This window comes from Trachurus japonicus, chromosome 7 (assembly GCF_045865225.1).
Source record: "Trachurus japonicus isolate A0001 chromosome 7, Traja_1.0".
Lineage (NCBI taxonomy): Eukaryota > Metazoa > Chordata > Actinopteri > Carangiformes > Carangidae > Trachurus > Trachurus japonicus.
In genome coordinates, this window is record NC_140913.1 from 2,825,427 (window position 1) to 2,846,793 (window position 21,367).

At 42.4% G+C, this 21,367-nt stretch overlaps 1 protein-coding gene across 1 annotated transcript in view; it reads left to right on the top strand.

Annotated features, from left to right (window-relative positions):
• kcnd1 (potassium voltage-gated channel, Shal-related subfamily, member 1) overlaps positions 1-20,659 on the top strand; it is a 90,892-nt gene extending 70,233 nt beyond the window's left edge. The window contains exons 4-8 of the mRNA XM_085780801.1: positions 6,118-6,280; positions 8,452-8,535; positions 14,110-14,205; positions 15,571-15,821; positions 20,410-20,659. Coding sequence (XP_085636927.1) covers positions 6,118-6,280; positions 8,452-8,535; positions 14,110-14,205; positions 15,571-15,821; positions 20,410-20,617 — 802 coding nt within the window. The 3' untranslated portion in view covers positions 20,618-20,659. The remainder of the gene's footprint in view (positions 1-6,117; positions 6,281-8,451; positions 8,536-14,109; positions 14,206-15,570; positions 15,822-20,409) is intronic.
• Positions 20,660-21,367: the final 708 nt, after the last annotated feature.

Consider the following 21,367-nt stretch of genomic DNA (forward strand, 5'->3'; position numbering starts at 1 on the left):
ATGGGGACGCTGTTGCGCACACTGGGTCTCATTCATGAAACGTGAGTAAATCTGTGTGTAGATTTGCACATAAAAGCTCACTCTACTAAAACTCTACTCCGGATTCATGAACGGTGCGGGAAACTCAGTTTTGATCGCAAACACGTGTGTAACTTCATGAATGCCAACCCATCGTAACCTAACAACACGCCCCCGGTGATCAGCAATTAGCATAGATCTCCATACATGAATAGCCATATAAGGAGATCCTGACCACCATATTAGGAGGTAGGTGCATCCTGCTCACCTGCGGCCATGACGCAAACGAGGAAAGAGGGAGAGAGAGAAAAAAGAGAGATCACGGATCGAAGTCATTTTGGGTGAAGTGGAGTCCAGAAAAAATATTTAATTCTCTTCTGTTAGTAGTGGTGTGACTGGAACAGGTCAAAGGCGTGGAGGGAAGTAACAGATTTAGTGAATTAAGTAGGCCTTTCCTTGGTTGATTAAAGAACCGTTTAAGAAGTAAAGCCAGAATAGTTCGATATGAAACATAAAAATAAAAAAAAATACACACAACTACAGAGCTACAGCAGCGACGGGAGGAGGAGGTTCTTCACAGCCTCAGCTGTAGAGGAGCATGGTTGTATCAACACATCAAGTTATATAGGCAGGTAACAGGTTATATTGTTACAGAAGCACCAGCCGTCTGTCACAGCTCCATCCAAACCGGTGCTGACTGCGCTGCTGCGCAGGGTGAAGTGTGCGCCCACCGAGCCTGTACTGTAGCAACACAAAAACGTTTTTTCCGGTTTTATATCAGATTATTATAATCATAAAATGGAGCCTTGACGTGTTTGTGCGTGTCCGAATTGTTTGTCATGTTTAAATTACGTGTTTCAAAGGCGTCGGCGTATTTTGAACATGAGAGAGAGTAATATGGATTAAAATTGTAATTTTCAACAGTGACAAGCAGTATTTATTTGCATTCCTACATTTACACAAGCGCTACACACAGTCCAGAGCAGGTGTAGATTTTGTGAGTAGCTACGAAAAAATCAGCACTACTAAAAGATTGATGAATGCGGAAATCCACGTAAATTTGCGCTGCTCAGGGTTTACACACAAATCCGTGCTGCTCACGTTTCATGAATGAGACCCACTGTGAGTAATTTTGGGGCTTCTGGGATGTGTAGAACGAAGAAGACTATAGATCAGAGCAAGAAGTGAAGAAGAAGGAGAAGACGAGCGCGATCGGTACAGAGATAAAAAAGTCGGAAAAAGTTTCTATTTCTAGAGAAAAACGACGGGCAGAGCCTGGAACAAGTGTAACGTGGAGCTGGAGGAAAGCTTAGCCACGGTGCTATTAGCATAGCTCCAGCATGAAGTGATCGGAGGAGGCAGGAAAGGTAAACTCATCTAGATGATCAGCACCGAAATACTGAAGCGGAGGCTGATCGCGGAGTCAGTTTCACCAGTTGCTGTAAACCGACGTGACGACGAACCGAGAGATCAGCGCGGTGCGTCGCTGCCGCGGCCGCGTCCAGCACAGAGGCTGAAGACGCCACGACGTCTCCCTCCTTCAGAGACGAGGGGAAGCAGCAGGAGGAGAAGTAGGAGAGGAGAGGGGGAGGGGGGCGTAGGAGAGGCTGAGGGGGCAGCAACCGCTCGTACTTGTTGTATTTTAGTTGTTGTTGTTTTGTTTTTTGTTTAGTCTTTTTTTTTGGGGGGGGGGGGGGGGGGGTGAAAAAAACATGTGAAATGAAATTTTCAGATGTCTTACATGTTTTTGAAGCCAAAATTAAAACGGATAAATCACAGTTTTTCTTGAGAGACTCTCTTTCACAAAAATGCATTTTTCTCAGCTTTCTAGAAAAAAAGTGGTCTTTTTGGTGCAACCAGGCTCTATTCAACTTTAGATAAATCAAGAATGGAACAAGGTAAACAAATGTTTTTTTCCCTATAAATAGAGAGTCTCCTCTTTCCTTTGAGCTGTTTGGTGTTTTCAGAGTCATAGTACAAAATACTCTCTGGGTCTTGACATATTACTCAGAATGCCCCAAAACGCTGGCACCTGGCACTGACCATTTTATAAAAGGTCTGGCACTCAATGAGTTAAAGGGATAGTTCAACATTTTGGCAAATTGGCCCATTGCCATAATCCCTATAGTCATAGCAGTAGGTTTGTTACCTTTAATTGTCGGTGCAAGCTGTTTTTAGAACGGCGAAGCAGAGCGGCGAGCTGCTCAGAGCTACGCTACGGAGGCTAATGGAATTTCTTGGTTTCCCTCATCAAATACAATCCAACAACTCCAAAATGCTCTGGTAGACAAGTTGTGACCTGCACATTCACCACGCTATGAGATAATAACAGAATGTTACCAGACAGAGTTGTTTTAGAGGTAAATTCATGCAAAACCGCTAATGCACGATGCCTTCAGGGGCAGTTTTTCAGCAGCAGTCTCTGTATTTACCTCGAAAACAACTCTGTCTGGTAACGTTCCGTTATTATCTCATAGCGTGGTGAAAACCAGAGCGTGGAGTTGTTGGATTGTGTATTTGATGAGTTTGATGAGGGAAACCAAGAAATCCCATTAGCTTCCGTAGCGTAGCTCTGAGCAGCTCGCGGCTCTGCTCCGCCGTTCTAAAAATAGCTTGCACCGACAATTAAAGGTAACAAACCTACTGCTATGACTATAGAGATTATGGAAATGGGCCAATTTGCCAAAACAGCAACATTCTAACTCTAACATATACATTTATAGCCTTTTAAATTGTACATGCAAGGAATTAATTAGTAAGAAAATCATTTTTGGTTTAGTTTGATTTGGTTGGCGAACCTTTCCCACTAAGATTATGTTCATATTTGATTCATGTTGCAGTACAGAGACAGCACCCCCACTATGTTAATGTTCTTGTGAACTTGTGCACACTGTTGATGTCACTGCTGTAATTTAAGTGGTGCACTATCTCTTTCAGGGTTTCCAAATGATGTCCCACAGGCCAAGGGTATATCTAAATTTATATGGCCTGAGAGTTTTGAGTTGATTAAAGGTGCAGTACCTGATGCGAACAGTAGGCGGCTCTTTGTCACGAGCCGTGTCACAAACAGAGCTCTGACACGACGATGTCAATCTACCACTCAGTCCTCACAATCTGAAACTGACTGTTTTTTAAAAATAATAATAAATAAATAAATAAAAAACCTTAGAATTTAAGACAAACTGTTAAAGGAGCATAAAATAAACCATCAGAGGAGCCGGAGACAGGAATTTGGCTGCGAGAGGTGTGGTGATGTTCGGTGGTTTGTGCAGTGAAATGTGGATCAGTGCAGCTGTAAAGTGTTTTCTCCTCACAATCACACAGAGCTGGACTCCTGCCCGCGCTCTAATCTCCTCCTCTTCCTCCTCTCACTTCAAGTGATTTATGGCTCTGTACAATGAAAGGTGAAGGCCGCATGAGGCAACATCCAGAAACCCCTGTGTGTGAGTGAGTGATAGAGTGTGGGAGTGTGAGAGAGAGAGTGTGTGTAGACTGATTCTATCTATCTATCTATCTATCTATCTATCTATCTATCTATCTATCTATCTATCTATCTATCTATCTATCTATCTATCGTTCTATCGTTCTATCGTTCTATCGTTCTATCTATCGTTCTATCTATCTATCTATCTATCGTTCTATCTATCTATCTATCGTTTTATCTATCGTTCTATCGTTCTATCTATCGTTCTATCTATCGTTCTATCCATCTATCGTTCTATCTATCGTTCTAGTATCTACCGTAAAACACCAAATAAGGGCCCGGGCGTTTATTTGCTTAAATCGCTCAAATCAACAGGCGTTTATTAGGGACCTGCGTTTATTCGGGACCTGCCTTTATTAATAGTGTGTCCGTGGCGGCAGGCTGCGGTGGAACGATACGTGTTTCTCAAGACATTATACAGGCGGGGCAGACTAGTTCTCGGTCTCGCTGACCTCCGTGGTCCTGGCCCGCACAGGTACCAGGAGACCGAGACCCCCGGTCATCCGCCACAAGCTGCAAGAGCCCCGCGGACGCCCAGTCTCTCCACTCCTCTCCCTCACTTCAGCACCTGTGTTGGCTCGCTCCTCCGTCCTTTTTTTTTTTTTTGAGGGAATGAAGTATAGCTTATAATAATGCAACGTATAGCCTAAACACGCGTATGAGAACAGAACAGTGAATTGTCTACTTTTAAAGCAGAAGTGAGTGATCCGGTCGTTTTCGCTAATGCTGCGTTCCAGGCAGGCTTTTGAAATCGTAAATTACAGCCTCAAGTCACAACTTACGACTTTGTAGCGTTCCAGGCAACCCACTCGTGTTTTTCCGACCTGTTTTACCGGTGAAAGTCACTATAACGGCCACTCGTAACTTCCGACCCGTGAACTCGTACCAGATCAAACTGATACAACTTCACAGGACGGAAAAACACGAGTCTACGAGTTTCCTTGAACGCACCATAACAGTCCTCGTCCCTACGTCGCCACATTCACGGCATTCCTTGGCTGCACACACAGCCCTGCATGCCGTTCTCTCTCCTCATTGGATAAAAACTGTAGGATACGATAAATGTTTTCTCCTCGACTCAGAGCAGAGCAGAGTGACTGACAGACCCGTGTTTCAGACCAAACACTCTATGTAAGTGATTGCTGTCGGAAGATAGAACTATTTAAGACTTATATTAACACAAATATATCACTTACTTCTGCTTTAAATGGAGTAATAAGTAATTTAAACGAGGAGTAGTGAGCCGAGCCGAGCCGACACGGTGCAGCCAGGACAGGTGCTGAAGTGCGGATGAGAGGAGTGGACAGACCGGGCAAGAGCAACCCAGAGGCGTCTCGTCGGTCCTCGGCCGTCTTTAATGTCTCGAGACACCCCTTTCAATTCGTTTAAGGTTATTTGTTTGTATTTAGGGAGGCTATATTTGCATAGAATATTTTTGGCAACCAGAAAAACAATGTTTGACCCGGCGTTTATTTGGGATGGGCGTTTAATACAAAAAATATTTTGCTACACCCGGCGGTTAATTGGGACCGGCGGCTAATTGGGACTTGGCCATTATTTGAAGTTTTACGGTATCTATTGTTCTATCTATCTATCTATCTATCTATCTATCTATCTATCTATCTATCTATCTATCTATCTATCTATCTATCTATCTATCGATCTATCGTTCTATCGTTCTATCGTTCTATCTATTGTTCTATTGTTCTATCTATCGTTCTATCTATCTATTGTTCTATCGTTCTATCGTTCTATCGTTCTATCTATTGTTCTATTGTTCTATCTATCGTTCTATCTATCTATTGTTCTATCGTTCTATCGTTCTATCGTTCTATCGTTCTATCTATTGTTCTATTGTTCTATCTATCGTTCTATCGTTCTATCTATTGTTCTATTGTTCTATCTATCGTTCTATCTATCGTTCTATCTATCTATTGTTCTATCTATCGTTCTATCTATCGTTCTATCTATCGTTCTATCTATTGTTCTATCGTTCTATCTATCGTTCTATCTATTGTTCTATCTATCGTTCTATCTATTGTTCTATCGTTCTATCTATCGTTCTATCTATTGTTCTATCTATCGTTCTATCTATTGTTCTATCGTTCTATCTATTGTTCTGTCTATTGTTCTATCGTTCTATCTATCTGTCGTTCTATCTATCATTCTATCGTTCTATCTATCTATCTATCTATCTATCTATCTATCTATCTATCTATCTATCTATCTATCTATCTATCTATCTATCTATCTATCTATCTATCTATCTATCTATCTATCTATCTATCTATCTATCTATCTATCTATCTATAAAACAAACCTAAAAACCAGATCTTCAGCTTCACTGCATAAAAAATTCATCATGTCCATAACAACTTGAGGAGTGTGGTCAACAGCAGCTCCCAGCATGCACTCTTGCAAGAAATCAAAAAAGTTCCAAAGCAGTGAACTGCACTGTGAAACTAGAGGCCAAGTTGGATCAATCCAGAAATGTTTCACGAGTGTAAACTCTCTGATGACTTTTGGATCAGTGCAGCAGCTGTGGAGAAGACTTTTTTTGTTCTTGACGACAGTTAGAGGAGTTTTGGTCATGTGACTGTCTCTTCCTCTTCCAGCTACGGTGACATGGTTCCCAACACCATCGCCGGGAAGATCTTCGGCTCCATCTGCTCCCTGAGCGGCGTGCTGGTGATCGCTCTGCCCGTCCCCGTCATCGTCTCCAACTTCAGCCGCATCTACCACCAGAACCAGAGAGCAGACAAGATGAGAGCACAGCAGGTCTGTTGGCTTCATGTGACTGCAACTATCTTTCCATGGTTTCTATGGTTACATGTAGTGGCAGCTAGAAACTGGATTCAATACCCACAGTTTTTTTTTATCAATATGGTACTGCATAGTCAACAGATTTTTGGAGTCCAAACCACCCTGTTTCTTCCTCAAACAGCCAATGGGGTATTTCCAAAATATATACTATATATTCCCACCCTCCACCCTCATATGGCTCTTAATTTCTTTTCATTTACATACCTACACAGTCTATATACTACATATATATACCCTTCTGTACAGTATATAGTATTTAATGATGTTTGAATCCTAAATTCAGTCACCAGATGTAAAAAACTAATGTTAGACTAGAAAGTAGCTACATCATGGTCACATGACTTCAACATCACCACCCCAACATTCAACATTCTTGTCTACTGTACAGAGGCTTTTCCTCTTACAACGTTAGAAACAATCATTAAAGGGATAGTTCAACATTTTGGCAAATTTGCCCATTGCCATAATCCCTATAGTCATAGCAGTACAGTAGGTTTGTTACCTAGAATTGTCGGTGCAAGCTGTTTTTCGATCAGCGGGTCAGAGATACGAGCTGCTCAGCTAATGCTATGGAGGCATGGTATTTCCGGGCTTTCCTTCATCAAACTCACCAAATACACAATCCAACAACTCCAAAATGCTCTGACAACCAATTGACAAGTTGTGACCTGCACATTCACCACACTATGAAATAATAATGGAACGTTACAAGACAGAGTTGTTTTTGAGGTAAATACGTACCCGGAACTACATTCCAGACACGGCTGCTCGACAGAGTGACTTCAAAAGCGAAAGTAGTGTCGATGTGTGTGTCGTAATGTTATTACATGTTATTATCTCATAGCGTGGTGAATGTGTAGGTCAGAACCTGTCCATGAGAGCGTTTTGGAGTTGTTGGATTGTGTATTTGATGGAAAGCCGGAAATACCATATCCCTCCGTAGCGTTAGCTGAGCAGCTCACGTCTCTGACCCGCTGATCGAAAAACAGCTTGCACCGACAAATAAAGGTAACGAACCTACTGCTATGACTATAGGGATTATGGCAACAGGTGAATTTGCCAAAATGTTGAAATATCCCTTTAAGAATGACACAACAAGGCTGGTGACATGATCAGTTCATGATGGCGTCCAGACACCTGTTAGCCACCGGCCTTTTTCAACATAAAAGCTTAAAGAAATCAGGACTGGGCTGTTTACTGACTGATTTGAAGTTGTGGAATAAATAGTTAAAATGTGCCTTATTTCAGTCATCTTCCCAAAAACACATTCGAAAATCCCAGAGACTTCAGGGTGAGGGAACAGGAAGTGATAACGTGCTAATAGGACTCATTCCTGCAGAACTTTGCTCCATGTCATTATTTCACTTTTAAATGAAGTGCTGTCACATTTTAAATGAAATGTTAAGGCCCCACTACGAAGTCTTCATCTTCTCCTCCTGTGTAGTTTCAGCCAAAGAACATTATTTTTTAGCTGCTTTGAGGCTGATCTGTTATTTATGGTTTTGTTCATTAAACAGGACACACTGCGGTCTGTATATACCAAGGCCTTTACAATAATCCCAGCACTTTTTTTTATCAGCCTTATTACTTTTCTTTTTTTTCTGTAGCTTCTTGTCTTTTGTTATTTATCACTTTCTGCCACAATAATGTCATTTCCCTGTGGTAATAACAGCTTCTTCCTCTCTTCTATTAAACACTCTGCTGTTGATCCTGATGTTTTTACTGAGGCGAGCTCCACTATATCACACATTAATATGGTCACACATGATTAAAATACCAGCAGGTATCCATCTGATGTAGAAAAAGTCAGCACCTGAACAGTTACAGGCACAGAAAGTCTGGTTTACACATAAAAGAAAAATATTCTTCTAAATGTTAATGCTAAATTTGCCATAAATCCATCAATCAGTGTTGAACCTGACATCAGTCAGAAAGCACTTCCAGCTCAGAGAGCAGCTGATGCAACGATCTGCTGCTCCTGTTCTCCAGTCTGTGAAATAAGCAGAATGTTACAGCATCCAAACCTGAGCTTCACTTTAACCTCAGTGCTCCCATACACTGCAAGTGTGTGTGTGTGTGTGTGATGTGCTGACAGAGCTGTTTTCCTGTGTGTTTCTGTTCGACAGAAAGTGCGTTTGGCTCGGATCCGCATGGCAAAGAAAGGAACAACCAACGCCTTCCTCCAGTACAAAGAAGATAGAGCAATTGGGGTGAGACACACACACACACACACACACACACAGACAGACAGACAAACACACACACACACCCACTGACAGTCGATAGTTTCTCACTATCAAGCAGGAAGGGTGGATTGCAGTCCAGTTAAGTCAGACAGTGATGTGGAGAGAAAATGGGAAGAGATGAGAGGCAGAGGGGGGGAGGAGGGGTAGAAACAGCAGGGTGGACGGAAAGAAGGGGGCAAGTTGTGGGCTGAGATAAGTGGTGCAGGTTCAGGTGCTGATGCGGTCTGTGACCAGGTTGCAGCAAACGTAGAGTCCAGCCCATTCCTTAATCCATCCATCTCTTCCTGAGACTTTGACCTGCGAGGCCTGGGTGCTGTTGTTGGACTGAGTTAGCACTAGCTCCTCCTGTGGACCTGTGAACATTACAACAGGAGCCAAACACACCGGCAAGGCAAGGCATCTTTATTTATGTAGCGCATTTCATACCAAGGCAACTCAATGTGCTTTACATAAAGACAAAACATTAAAAAAAGAAGCATAAGACAGAATAAAAACAAACAAAACACTAAAAACAGAGTTAAAAGCAAGAGCAAATAAAAGTAAAAGAAAAGAAAATAGATAAAGTAAACACAATAGTTACTTTTTCTGGTAATTAGTTACCTCTATAATGTAGTAATTCCATTACTAACTCTGTTATTTTGGGGGAAAGTAACAAGTAACTATATTTAATTACATTTTAAAAGTAACATGCCCAACACTGTAAGCCAGACAACATGAAAATACAGGTCACAGGTGGGGGCGGAGTCATAGTCATTAATGTCTGATGGAGTCCCGTCCAGAACTACTTGTAGCTCCCTGCAGATCAGAGAGGTAAAGAGGGTCCAAGAGACCCAGACAGAGCCACCGATACAGACGGATAAGGAGCTGCTGCCTCAGCAGCTTGGCTCTTCACCAGTAGTCCATCAGAGAAGCCGTTTTTCCCCAGCGGCCATTTGGCAAAGCAACAATGGAAGCAGGTGAGTTGAGGAGTGAGAGGGATGTGGACAGAGGGACAGAGGGAGGGGTGAGTCCCAGCCTCGGTGTTTACAAAGTGAAGGTGGAGCTGTGGGTTTTCCCCTTCACCAGCTGTCACAGCAGCTGGTGTGTCAGTCCTCGTCACATTTTAACAGGACTGAATGTGAGATCCATCATCGTCCAGGCTTCCTGACACTCACCTCCAGCTGCTGACAGGAACCTGAGCAGGAACAGCCCAGAGCCAGGAAACATGTTGATCCATGAGAAGATACTGTATGTGGGTGGTGGTGGTTTTGGGAACCTAAAAGCATGTCAGTGTAGTTTTACATCTCAAAGCTCTAGTAACAGTCAGCCAATCAAAAGAGCGGAGGCGCGGAGAATCTCCTCTGATTGGCTATTTGTTTTTTAAATGGTTCAGTAACACGGAAAGAACCTATAGGTTTTAATATAGGTTTGATTATGTGACATACATAAAATTGGCTGTTTTCATATACGTATATGCATATATGCTAATATATGGTGCATATATGCAGCATACCGTAAATTCCGGACTATTAAGCGCACCGCTTTTCCACTGTTTTGGTTACGCTCCTATCATGTCCATTTGTTGACAACGAAGCCGGCGAAAAATCAATAAATGGAGCGGTGGATAACGTTACATAACATACGATGTTACGTGTGTGTTTGTGTAGTAGCCTACCGTCATGAACAAGAGATTATGGGTTATGGAGCGCGTTTGTGTTGCGGTGTGCAGACGAGAGCTGGGACACGGGGCAGCGACCAGGTGCTGTAGTGATGTTGCAAGGTTGGTTTTCAGCCGTGAGACGCCAGGTGAAGATAGAGAGCCTCCGTTCTCACTCGTAACAAGTCATGTAGCGAGTTAAACCATCACAATTACTCCGGAGGCACCAACACGGCATCAACACAGCACCAACAGACAGTAACATGCCTGGTTAGAAAATAAAACTCTGCACCAAAACGCAAAACTAGTGTCTTCTTCGGCGCATAATCTTTCCCCACATGTCTGTCTCACTAGCTCTTCCTGCTAGAGCGCCCCCCGGAGGCCGTTGGCCAGTAAAAATCTATAAATTAGCCACATCGTTGTACAGGCCGCAGGGTTCAAAGCTTGAGAAAAAAGTAGCGCCTTATAGTCCGGAAATTACGGTATATGCAGCATACTGTATATGCACAGATAAACTGCATATAGGTTTCATATATGCGCATATATATATATATCCTATATATCCTCATGAGGATATATGCGCATATATGAAACCTATATGCAGTTTATCTGTACATATATGCACCATATATATTAGCATATATGCGTATATATGAAAACGGCCAATTTTATGTATGTCACATATATTCAAACCTATATTAAAACCTATAGGTTCTTTCTGTGTGGGAATAATAAATAATAGTAATAATAGTAAAGCAGATTTCAAATAAACACTGAGAGAAACCAAATCCCACAAGGTTTAGATTGTGTGTCCAGGGGGTTGGACCCACAATCTAAACCTCGTGGGATTTGGTTTCTGTGACTGCTTTTTTGTGACATCACAAAGTCACAGGAAGTCCTGACGGCTCATTTTAAGGCTCAGTTTCAGAATACATGCTGTGTGCATTTCTCTGTGGACTGAGGCTTTGATTGTTTCACTGTATTAAAGAAGAAGATTTATAGCTTATTTCTGCTACATTTTTACCTTACCTTTCCAGCTTTGGAGTAATTGTGATGGTTTAATAAATGGCTTGTGTCCCAGCTCTCGTCTCTATGGCACCACAACACAAAAGCGCCCTGTAACACGTAATCTCTTGTTTGACAGATTAAACTATATACAAATATACAGGTTGTAACATCGTATAGGATATATAACGTTATCTACCGCTCTATTGATTGATTTCTCGCTGGTTTCGTTGTAAACAAATGCACATGGTCGGGAGGAGGGTTAGAAAAACAGCGGAAAAGCGACCGGACTTACATAGCTCCTCTTTAATATAGAACCTAAAGCTGATTTATAATCAAAGAACACAAGGACATCTTCCTGCTGTATGGACCTTTAAACCTGTCTTTGTTTGAGAGCTCCAACATGAAACTTGTTTTGACTATGTTTATATTTGATGATGTTTATTGTCTATTATTCAACAGGACTGGATATCTGTGTTCTGTGGTTTATGTAACTGTATCATATCATCTAATAATTTACATGCGTGTTTGTGATTATCTTTATAGTGCTGCACACTCTTACCAGCAACGTAAAGATAAAAAACACACACACACACTTTTCTTTTATGGCCCATTCAGTAAATAGACTTGTCCCACTTACTCTGAACACACAGACTCAGGACAGTGTGACGTTAACGTGCAGGTGGACAAACTCACACAGGAACAAGAGTGAAGATCTGAGGAACTATTTTTTTCAGCTTTCAGCTTCATCACGACTCTGAGTCTTTGTGTTACTTCAGTTAAAGGATGAAACGGTCTCTGGGTTTAAATGTTTTATCAGTGAAATGGGTTTAGGCTTCAGGTAGAAGAGGAACACACACTCTCTCACACACACACACACAGATATTGTTGCGTCCTAATCCCTCTTCAGCACTGAGCAAGAAAGAGGGATGACTGTTGGATTTATAGAGTGCATAATGAGGACAAAGAGGCGGGCTGAGGAGCGGAGGGCACGGCAGCAGGAGACAGAGGAGGAAGTGTAAAATGATAAGATGAAGAAAAAAGTGGGGGAGAGCAATCCTAGAGAAAATGAGGAGAAGAGGAAAAGGGAAGATGAGAGTGTTTGTGTAATCTGAGACAGAGATGGAAGATCAGAGAGCGCCGGTCCAGAGAGGAGGAATAAATAGCAAGAGAGAGGAAGAGGAAGAAGAAGAAGAAGACGAAGCGAGATTAGTTGGGGCGGTGAAGGAACGGCGAGAGATGGAGGAGGGGATCAGATTAAACATTATTAAATGTCCCTCGGTTGTCACCTCAGCCTTTTGGGAACATGCACAAAGTAAAAGGTTTAGTGGAGTTTGAATGTGGACGGATCCTCAGGCTGAGACACTGAGGACACTTTTAAAGCGTCTTCTCACACCGTCTTTGTCGAGTGTGATTGTGTGGCTCTGTTTGTGTTGTTTTTACTTTACTGTACTTTATACTTTCAATCAATCAATCAATCAATCAATCAATCAATCAGGCTTTATTTGTATAGCACTTTTCATGCCCACGGCAGCTCAAAGTGCTGCACATGATAAAAACAAGGAACATAGGGGACACATATTGGGAGACACACATACATTCACATACACAATAATTTTAGAACATTGGATTTTAGAGACATCAAGGAAACGCTATCTTACACTCAAATCATTTGCAATGGGGAAAAAAACTAGATAAAATGAAGTAAAATAGATAAAATGAGAAGAAGAGAAAGACACTAGATAAAATGAAGTAAAATAGACAGGTGTAGTGGGATAAAATAGAATAAAAAAGATAATAATAATAAAAAAAATTAAATTAAATAAAAAAAATTAAATTGAATGTTTTATAACGATAAAAATAATAAGAATCAGTTAAAAGCCAGGCTAAAAAGGTAGGTCTTCAATTTGCTTTTAAAAAACTTCACTCATCCCATCCAAAACCATTAAGTGTATTTTCTTGAAGGGGTCCTTTGACAACACAACACTCATAGACACAACATCATCAGAACATCTACGCACATGAATAAATGTATCTGACTTCAGCTTTAAGTACGGTGGCCCTGAGAGCTCAAGACACCGCAACCAAAGAACATACAATATAAACAGATTGTGTAGCCAGTGTTAATGCACGGCGGGCGACCACGCAAACCGTTGTGACAAGAGGTCAATGACCGATTCCTAGTCAGGTTTTGCACGTTCTTTATGGGTGAGTGAGTGAGTGCAGCCGGACCCTCTGTTACAGTTGCATCTTCAGAAATGTTCTTCATCAGTTTGGAAACACACACACATTGCAAATAGTCACAAGTAGCACAGACGACAATGCGTGTGTGTGTTTCCATGACGGACAGTAAAACGTGATGAACTGGCCTGGTTCACCTGTTGCTCAACGCTTTGTGACATTTGAGGATTAAATCATTGAACTGATGTGTTCTGATTATGATGCAGTGCCATGATACATCGGTTCAAGTGCGTCACTTTTTGTGTCCCCTGATGTTATATTTGTGTGTTTTGCTGCCTGTCAGAATTTAGTGTAAAACAAAACAGGGTCATTATTGTCTCCACTGTCAGTGTGTGTGTGTGTGTGTGTGTGTGTGTGTGTGTGTGTGTGTGTGTGTGTGTGTGTGTGTGTGTGTGTGTTACCTGAGCTCTGAATGTGCTTTAAGAAAAGTTAAAACCAGGTTGACACTCATCAGCAGTGAAACCACTGATCTGTTTTCCCCAAATGTGAATTTATTGACTTTCATGACTTTAACGTGAACATGTTTGTGTTTTATTTGTGTGTGTGTGTGTGTGTGTGTGTGTGTGTGTGTGTGTGTGTGTGTGTGTGTGTGTGTGTGTGTGTGTGTGTGTGTGTGTGTGTGTGTGTGTGTGTGTGTGTGTGTGTGTGTGTGTCAGGACCGGGACAGCGACAGCACGGCTCTGTGTGTGAAGAACAAATCGGCGTTCGAGCATCAACACCACCATCTGCTGCACTGTCTGGAGAAAACCACGGTGAGGACTCAGCTCATCTCACCTCTCACATCTACACACACACACACACACACACACACACACACACACACACACACACACACACACACATCTGAGGGCTGTTGATAAAAATAATGTAACTTTTTTAGATTCTAATGCACAACCATGTGTTTATAAATACCTTCAGCTTTTGTTTGTCTTCATCACAGACGTCCTCAAAATAAACTCAGACGCCTTTAAATTGCTTCACTTCATGTTTCAGATGTTGTTGTCTGTGTCAGCTCAGGCAGCAGATATTTATATCAATATGTGAATATTAACAATTCATTCATCTTCCTGATGGAGGGGAGCGCTGCACCTGGATCATGCATTTACTGTACAAGATCCATCAGATTACACCTCCAGTCTTTTCCACTTTCTTTTTTTATTATTAACTTCTTTTTTTTAAATTCCCCCCCCCCCAAAAAAAAAGAAAGGTGGATTACACATTAGGAGCCACAATATGAAAACAAAACACTAAAACACTTACAATTCTGGACAACACAGACTCAGAAACATAATTACAAATTAGACATAGTGTATACACAAATAACATACATAGATAAAAGATAGCCACAACAACAACAATAAAGAAGACGATACCACAATACAAACAGACAAAAACAGAAATACTGTATACAGTATAGAGACTGGTAATATACACACATTCCAGGATAAAAACATAAGAGACCTAGCAGTGTGCTAGTTCAATAAAAGTGATGAATGAATGAATGATTTTCTTTGCCACTGTCAGACCTGCCAACCAGATTTGACGTGTTTTTCATCATTCAGAAGGATAGCAGGTTCCATTGGTAGCTGCACCCCTGTTAGTACTGCTATTGTGCTAATAACCTTCTCCCATAAATCCAAAATCCCTGGACATTCCCATACAACATGTGCAAAAGAGCCAAAGGTTCCCTGGGGACAAAATGAGCAATATGGGTCCGTAGTTAATCCCATTTGATGTCTAATTCTAGGTGTTATTAGATCTGCTCTGTGACAGAATTTCAGGTGTATATATACTGATGATTAGGGTTTTTTGATGCTCCAATAACATTGTCCCAAATCGTCTTCCAGTGTAAGTTTTGCCCTGAATCAGATAAATCTCTCTCCCAGGCTTTCATTCCTGCTGTGGGCATATATTTCTGGGAATTCAGTTTATCGTAAATGTATGAAACAGTACATCTGGGAGCATTCTGTATCCATTCCAAGATGGGGTGGTCTTTTAATTCTGTCCCCCAGTCTTTTCCCCTTTCTGATGTAAATCTGTAAAGTTATAGAAACAAACCAGACTGACTGATGGTCTATGTCCAACCCCCCCACCCCTCCACCACCGCCTCCTTTCAGAACCACGAGTTCACGGACGAGATGAACTACAGCGAGCTGTGTATGACCGAGTCGGTGGGCTTCAGGACCAGCCGCAGCACCTCCCTGTCCAGCCAGCAGGGGGCGCAGAACAACTCCACGGGCTGCTGCCCCCGCCGCGCCCGGAGGAGAGCCGCCATGAGGCTGGCCAACTCCACCGTGTCCGTCAGCCGAGGCAGCGTCCAGGAGCTGGACACCCTGCACATCAAGACCACCTCCATACCACCACAAACGTAAACACACACACACACACAGATGGACACAAACTGTCACTAGGAAAACACTTTTATGTTAACCATCAAATGACTTTGTCTCAGTTTGTTAAAGGGATAGTTCACCCAAAATTGAAATTTCTGATTACTGAGGTACAGGGGGTCTCGGCGTAGCAGTGCATGTCCATATAACGGTTGCAAATGGATACCAACTGTCTTCGTAACAAAAAGACACACCAAAAAACATCCAAATACCTCCATGCTGCTCGTATGTAATGTCCGTCTTGTATTGAAGCCCCGAAATGCGAAATTGTCCCGAAAAAAATTAAATAAGTCTATATATTTCAAGCTTGTTTTGTAGCGGAAGCTTCTCGAAGCTCCTCTTACCAGTTTGTCAAATTTGGACGAACTGGGAAGAGGACAGACCCTGGTTCGTCCAAATTTGACGAACCGGGAAGAGGAGCTTCGAGAAGCTTCCGCTACAAACAAGCTTGTATTTAATTTTTTTCGGGACAATTTCACATTTCGATGCTTCAATACAAGACGGACATTACATACGAGCAGCATGGAGGTATTTGGATGTTTTTTGGTGTGTATTTTTGTTATGAAGACAGTTGGTATCCATTTGCAACCGTTATATGGACATGCACTGCTACGCCGAGACCCCCTGTAACTCAGAGAAGCCACGGAGGACTCTGAAACTTCTCCCAGCCCTTAGTCCACATGAGGGTGAGTAAATAATGAGTGAAATTTCAATTTTGGGTGAACTATCCCTTTAAAAAGCCCTGGAGGAGTTTGGAGCTTCAACAAATGGGATCTGAACTGGTGTTATGCAGCCCTCTAGTGGTGTGTATGAGAAATGCAGGTGGTGAATAATGTACAGTAGTGTCAGTGTGGGGATCCCTCTTACATGTTTAACACACTTTCATACATTAATCATCACTTGTGAATTAATCAAATGAATGTAGATGTATAGAAAGTCCAGTATGGCTCTCAGGATTAAAATCCTGAACCTCACCAAGGGTGGAGCCATTCTGGAGCCTGTGCTCTGCTAATACTGGGATGTGTCCTTAATGTCACATGTCTAATCATTACCTACAGAGTCACACCTGGACATAACGACCATAGCTTTGGTATCTGCATTGTGACATTCGAGTGGAAGTCCCTGGGTCACAATTGACTGAACAATTGATCTACATTTGAATGTGAAGCATTAGTTGTATCTAACGGCGTTTTCACACCAGGAAAGGGAAAGTGCGTTGGTTCTTTTGCTTTGGTCCGGACCTAATGAATTACATGATTATGTCATGGCCGACACATTTCCGGTGTCATGGCCAATAATGAATGTCGGGAACAATGAACGGACGTGTTGTGTGTCATAACTAGGACGCTCCACGATGCTCTACGACACCAGACAGAAAGTCTAGCATGGGACACTTTTTTGAATTTCTTTGCATAGTCTGACATGTATGACGTGAACCTCGATGTTGACCAATAGGATGACAGAGTGCTCTGACGCATTGTTTACACACAATGAAGTTGTGCGTTCATGTAGCAATGTAAGTTAATGGTTTTGAAGTGAACACATTTGTTAACGTACCTCATGTTCTCTCTGGAGGACAGACTGACTGTCTTCTTCACCATCGGTTTTTCTTCCTTTTCTTTTTCGTGTAAAGATCATGGTCATGATCGGCCGTGAACGATGCACTGCAAAAACTCAAAACCTTTCCAAGAATATTTGTCTTATTTCTTGTCAAAATATCTCATTTCTAGTCAAACCTAATCTCTTTCCATTTAAAATAAGACTCATCACCTAAAAATTAACTTGTTTTTAGATCATTTTCACTTGTTTCAAACTAATTGTCACTTGAAATAAGTAGAAAAATCTGCCAGTGAAAGCATGTTTTTTGTGCTTGTAATAAGAAAGAAAAACTTGCTCCACTATCAGATTTTTCTACTTATTTCAAGTGAAAATCTGCTTGAAAGAAGTAAAAAGTGTCTAAAAACAAGCTGCTTTTTAATGTGACGAGTCTTATTTTGAGTATAATTTGATTTGTTTTGACTAGAAATAAGACAAATATTCTCGGTAAGATTTCGAGTTTTTGCAGTGTGATTGGTTCGGGGTGATACTTGTAGTGTTGCCAGTCTCCCGACCAAGACACGCCAATAATTTATACCACTGTGATTGTTTAATCTGACATGGAGACCATCGTGAAAGACAAAAAAAAAATTGTGTAGTCTGAACCTGGCCTTACATTACTGTTCTCATAATCTTACAACGAAGAAGACCTGCTGCAAGATGGCTGCCAGGGAGAAAGCGTGAAAGGCATACGCTTTTTGAAAACAGGTTGGGTTGAGGGTGGGTTGCTTTTAGCCTCGTAAACCAGCCTCTCGCCGAAATGCATTTCATTTCATTTCTCGGGAGAGTCTGGCCTCATCGCCATCCCCATTCTAAGCGTTTGGACTGAAACCCTCAGAAGGCCGAGCCAATCAGCGTCGCCCGCTGTGATTGACACAGCACGTTGGCCAATCAGGGACCGACTGGTGCAAAGCCCCGTCACTACACCAACTTGCTGATTGGCTGAATGGGGTTGTCTGTCAACGCTACTACCAAAGATATTAAACCGTCTTTGCTACTACTCCCGCCCAGCTCCCGCCCAGCCCAGACGCTTAGAGGGGGGATGAGGCCAGACTCTCCCTCGGAATGAAATGAAATGCATTTCGGCGAGAGGCTGGTTTACGAGGCTAGGTTGCTTTCAGACCTTAAACGGACTGCACTAGGGTACCGCATCGAGACCACCTCGGCCCACTTGTTCGGTCTGTACCTGAGTTCGATTGTTGTATTCTCACCTGACCAAAAGGTCTACACAAGGGGGCAGTTGTCGGTCTGAGAAGTGAAGCTCACTTCCGCGTTCAAAAAACTGCAATCCCCTCGGCTGCCGCTGGGGGCTGGTGTCAGAAAGCAGCATTCTCCATAGACCCCAGTTCGAATCCCGCGTCGGGCAGACCTTTCCTGCATGTCATTCCCCCAAAACTTGTTTACCACGATTGGTACGACTGGGAGCCATGAGGTGAAGATCTAAACCATTTTACTATATGTCTGCTGTTTCCTCCTCCTTCTTCTTTCCTTCCTCCTTGTTCTTCGTTGGGTTATTTATGAACGCGAAACACGCCAAACTTGCAAAACTCTTGAATCGTGCTCTCTGGCTGGCTGGATTTTCCATTCGGGCTGCTGTACAAACATGGCGGAGCAAGATGGCAACACTCTCTAAAGCAAGACCCTTGTATATATATATACACAAGAATAATTATAAGGCTACGAAAACCAAACAATAATTATTTTATAGCGATTATACACTTATACAAATATATTCATTGGTAGTAGGGGAGCGCCGGGTCGATTGATACACGGGACGATTGATACACAGCGATTTCCTCGAAAACCACACAAGCTTGAGCCGTCAGATTTTGTCACTACCTTCATTACTCAACACCGACCAATCCTGGGAAAGCTTGTAAAATGACGTCACACCATTCAAAAGTTATTAGCGCGAACCGGTTTTTGACTACGGAAAGTAAAATGTTACGTGCGGTAGTTTTTTGTGATAATATGACCTAACAACAGATGAATTCGTACATAAACAGGTCCTAAACTATGCAATGTCATAGTTTTGAAGTTTAGAGGCAAAACAGGTTGAAGTGTCAGTAGTCGCTGCAGGGACGATTGATACAGCTGTTTTAAATGTCCCTCACGCCACCGTGCGTAGTGATTGTGGTCACATTGCACGATCAATATCTGTATAAATCACCGAATTAATAGCCTAACTCTTTTGCAATGAACAACAACCGATTTGAATGAACAACATGTATTTTTAATAAACACCAGATATTTTTAATGAACAAAACGTGTTTATGACATGAATCAACAGATATTCAGCAAAGTGAGGGGAAAATGCCGAGGGAAAAATGACAATATGTCTCCATAAACATGACTTAGGACAGGGAAATAAGTAAATGAAATGAAAATGCAGTCGTCCAACAACTCGTACAAAAGAAGAGAGGTGAGTTTAATCGAAATGCGGATCTTGACATTTACGCACAGGACAAAAATATTTATTTGACCTATTTATATTGTGAGAAATTATGTGACATTTTGGCAATAACGAGTACACTAGTATGTTGTCTGATATGCTTCATAAAAACGAGAGTAATGTCAGTAGTTTCTGTTTAAAACATGCTGTTTCAACCGTCCCTCCTCTGTGTCTCAAATGACCCGCATACGTGGGGCGTTTGAGACAAATGTCAACTTACGTTCAAAGTTAGAAAACAGCGCGATCATCCAACATTGTGTTAAATTACACTTGTAACGAAGAGAATACACATGTGAGTGGTTGATCACATGATAAAAATGTTTGTGTACATAACGTCATCTTTGAAAAAGACGTTGTTGTGTATCAATCGACCCGGCACTCCCCTATATTCAGATGTTGCCAATAAACCTCACCGATTATTACACACTGGACCTTTAATGTTGTGTTTAGATCAGAGGATTGTGTGTGTATGTGCTGTGTTGACCTCAGTGTGACAACATGTGTCTCTCCCTCCTCAGTCGGTCCAGTCTGAACGCCCAGGCGGGCGACCTGAAGCTCAACTGTGGGGAACAAGACTTCACCGCCGCCATCATCAGCATCCCCACGCCGCCCGCCAACACGCCCGACGAGAGCCTCCCCCCGTCGCCCGCCCCCATCCCCGGCATCCTGCGCAACACCCGTGCCACCGCATACACCCACGAAACGGTCAAAATCTCCTCCTTATAACCTTCAACTTCACCTGCAACCTCCCCCACCCTCCTCACCGACCACGCCCCCCCCCCCCCCCCCCCCCCCCCCCCCCACCACCATCTTTGTCCCTCCCCTGTGAACTCTAAACTTTAAGAATGCCCTTGAACCCTTTGATCCTGAACCCCCGGGGCGCAGCTAAGCTAAGATTTTGGGGACAAAGACTCAGACGGATCCTCTGAGCAGGCTGGTTGTTTTCACTTCCTCTCTACATGATGACGTGGAAAAAACCATTTCATCAAGAGGCAAATATATATAGTGACACGAAATGAGAGTCTGGAAATCAAGAACTCCCCCCTCATGTATTTTAGACCTTCCCCAACAAGCACTTGACCCCTGCACAATTTTGACTTTTGGGCCTCATTGCACAAACCCCATGAAGAGTTCCTCCTCGACTGACAAACAAGAAGCATGCCAGAACCTCAGAAGAATGACGTTCAGCACCTGACGGACAGGGGTCTGTGGGTCCATTTGGGTTGAAAGTAGCTGCCGATGATGCTGGTCTTGGTCTTAAGGGTTTGGTTTGGTCTGTTTTCCAAAGACAAGTGTTGGACCTGAGGGATTAAGACATTAGGACGAGACGAAGACAGACTCTCGAGGCCGCAGCTACAAACTATTTTTTGATGACTTAAGATGACGGATGCCATGGGAAACAGACAATGTTTTTCAGGCCAATCAAACACATTGCGTGGATTGGTGTTTTGGTTTTAGTTGATTTTATTCAACCAG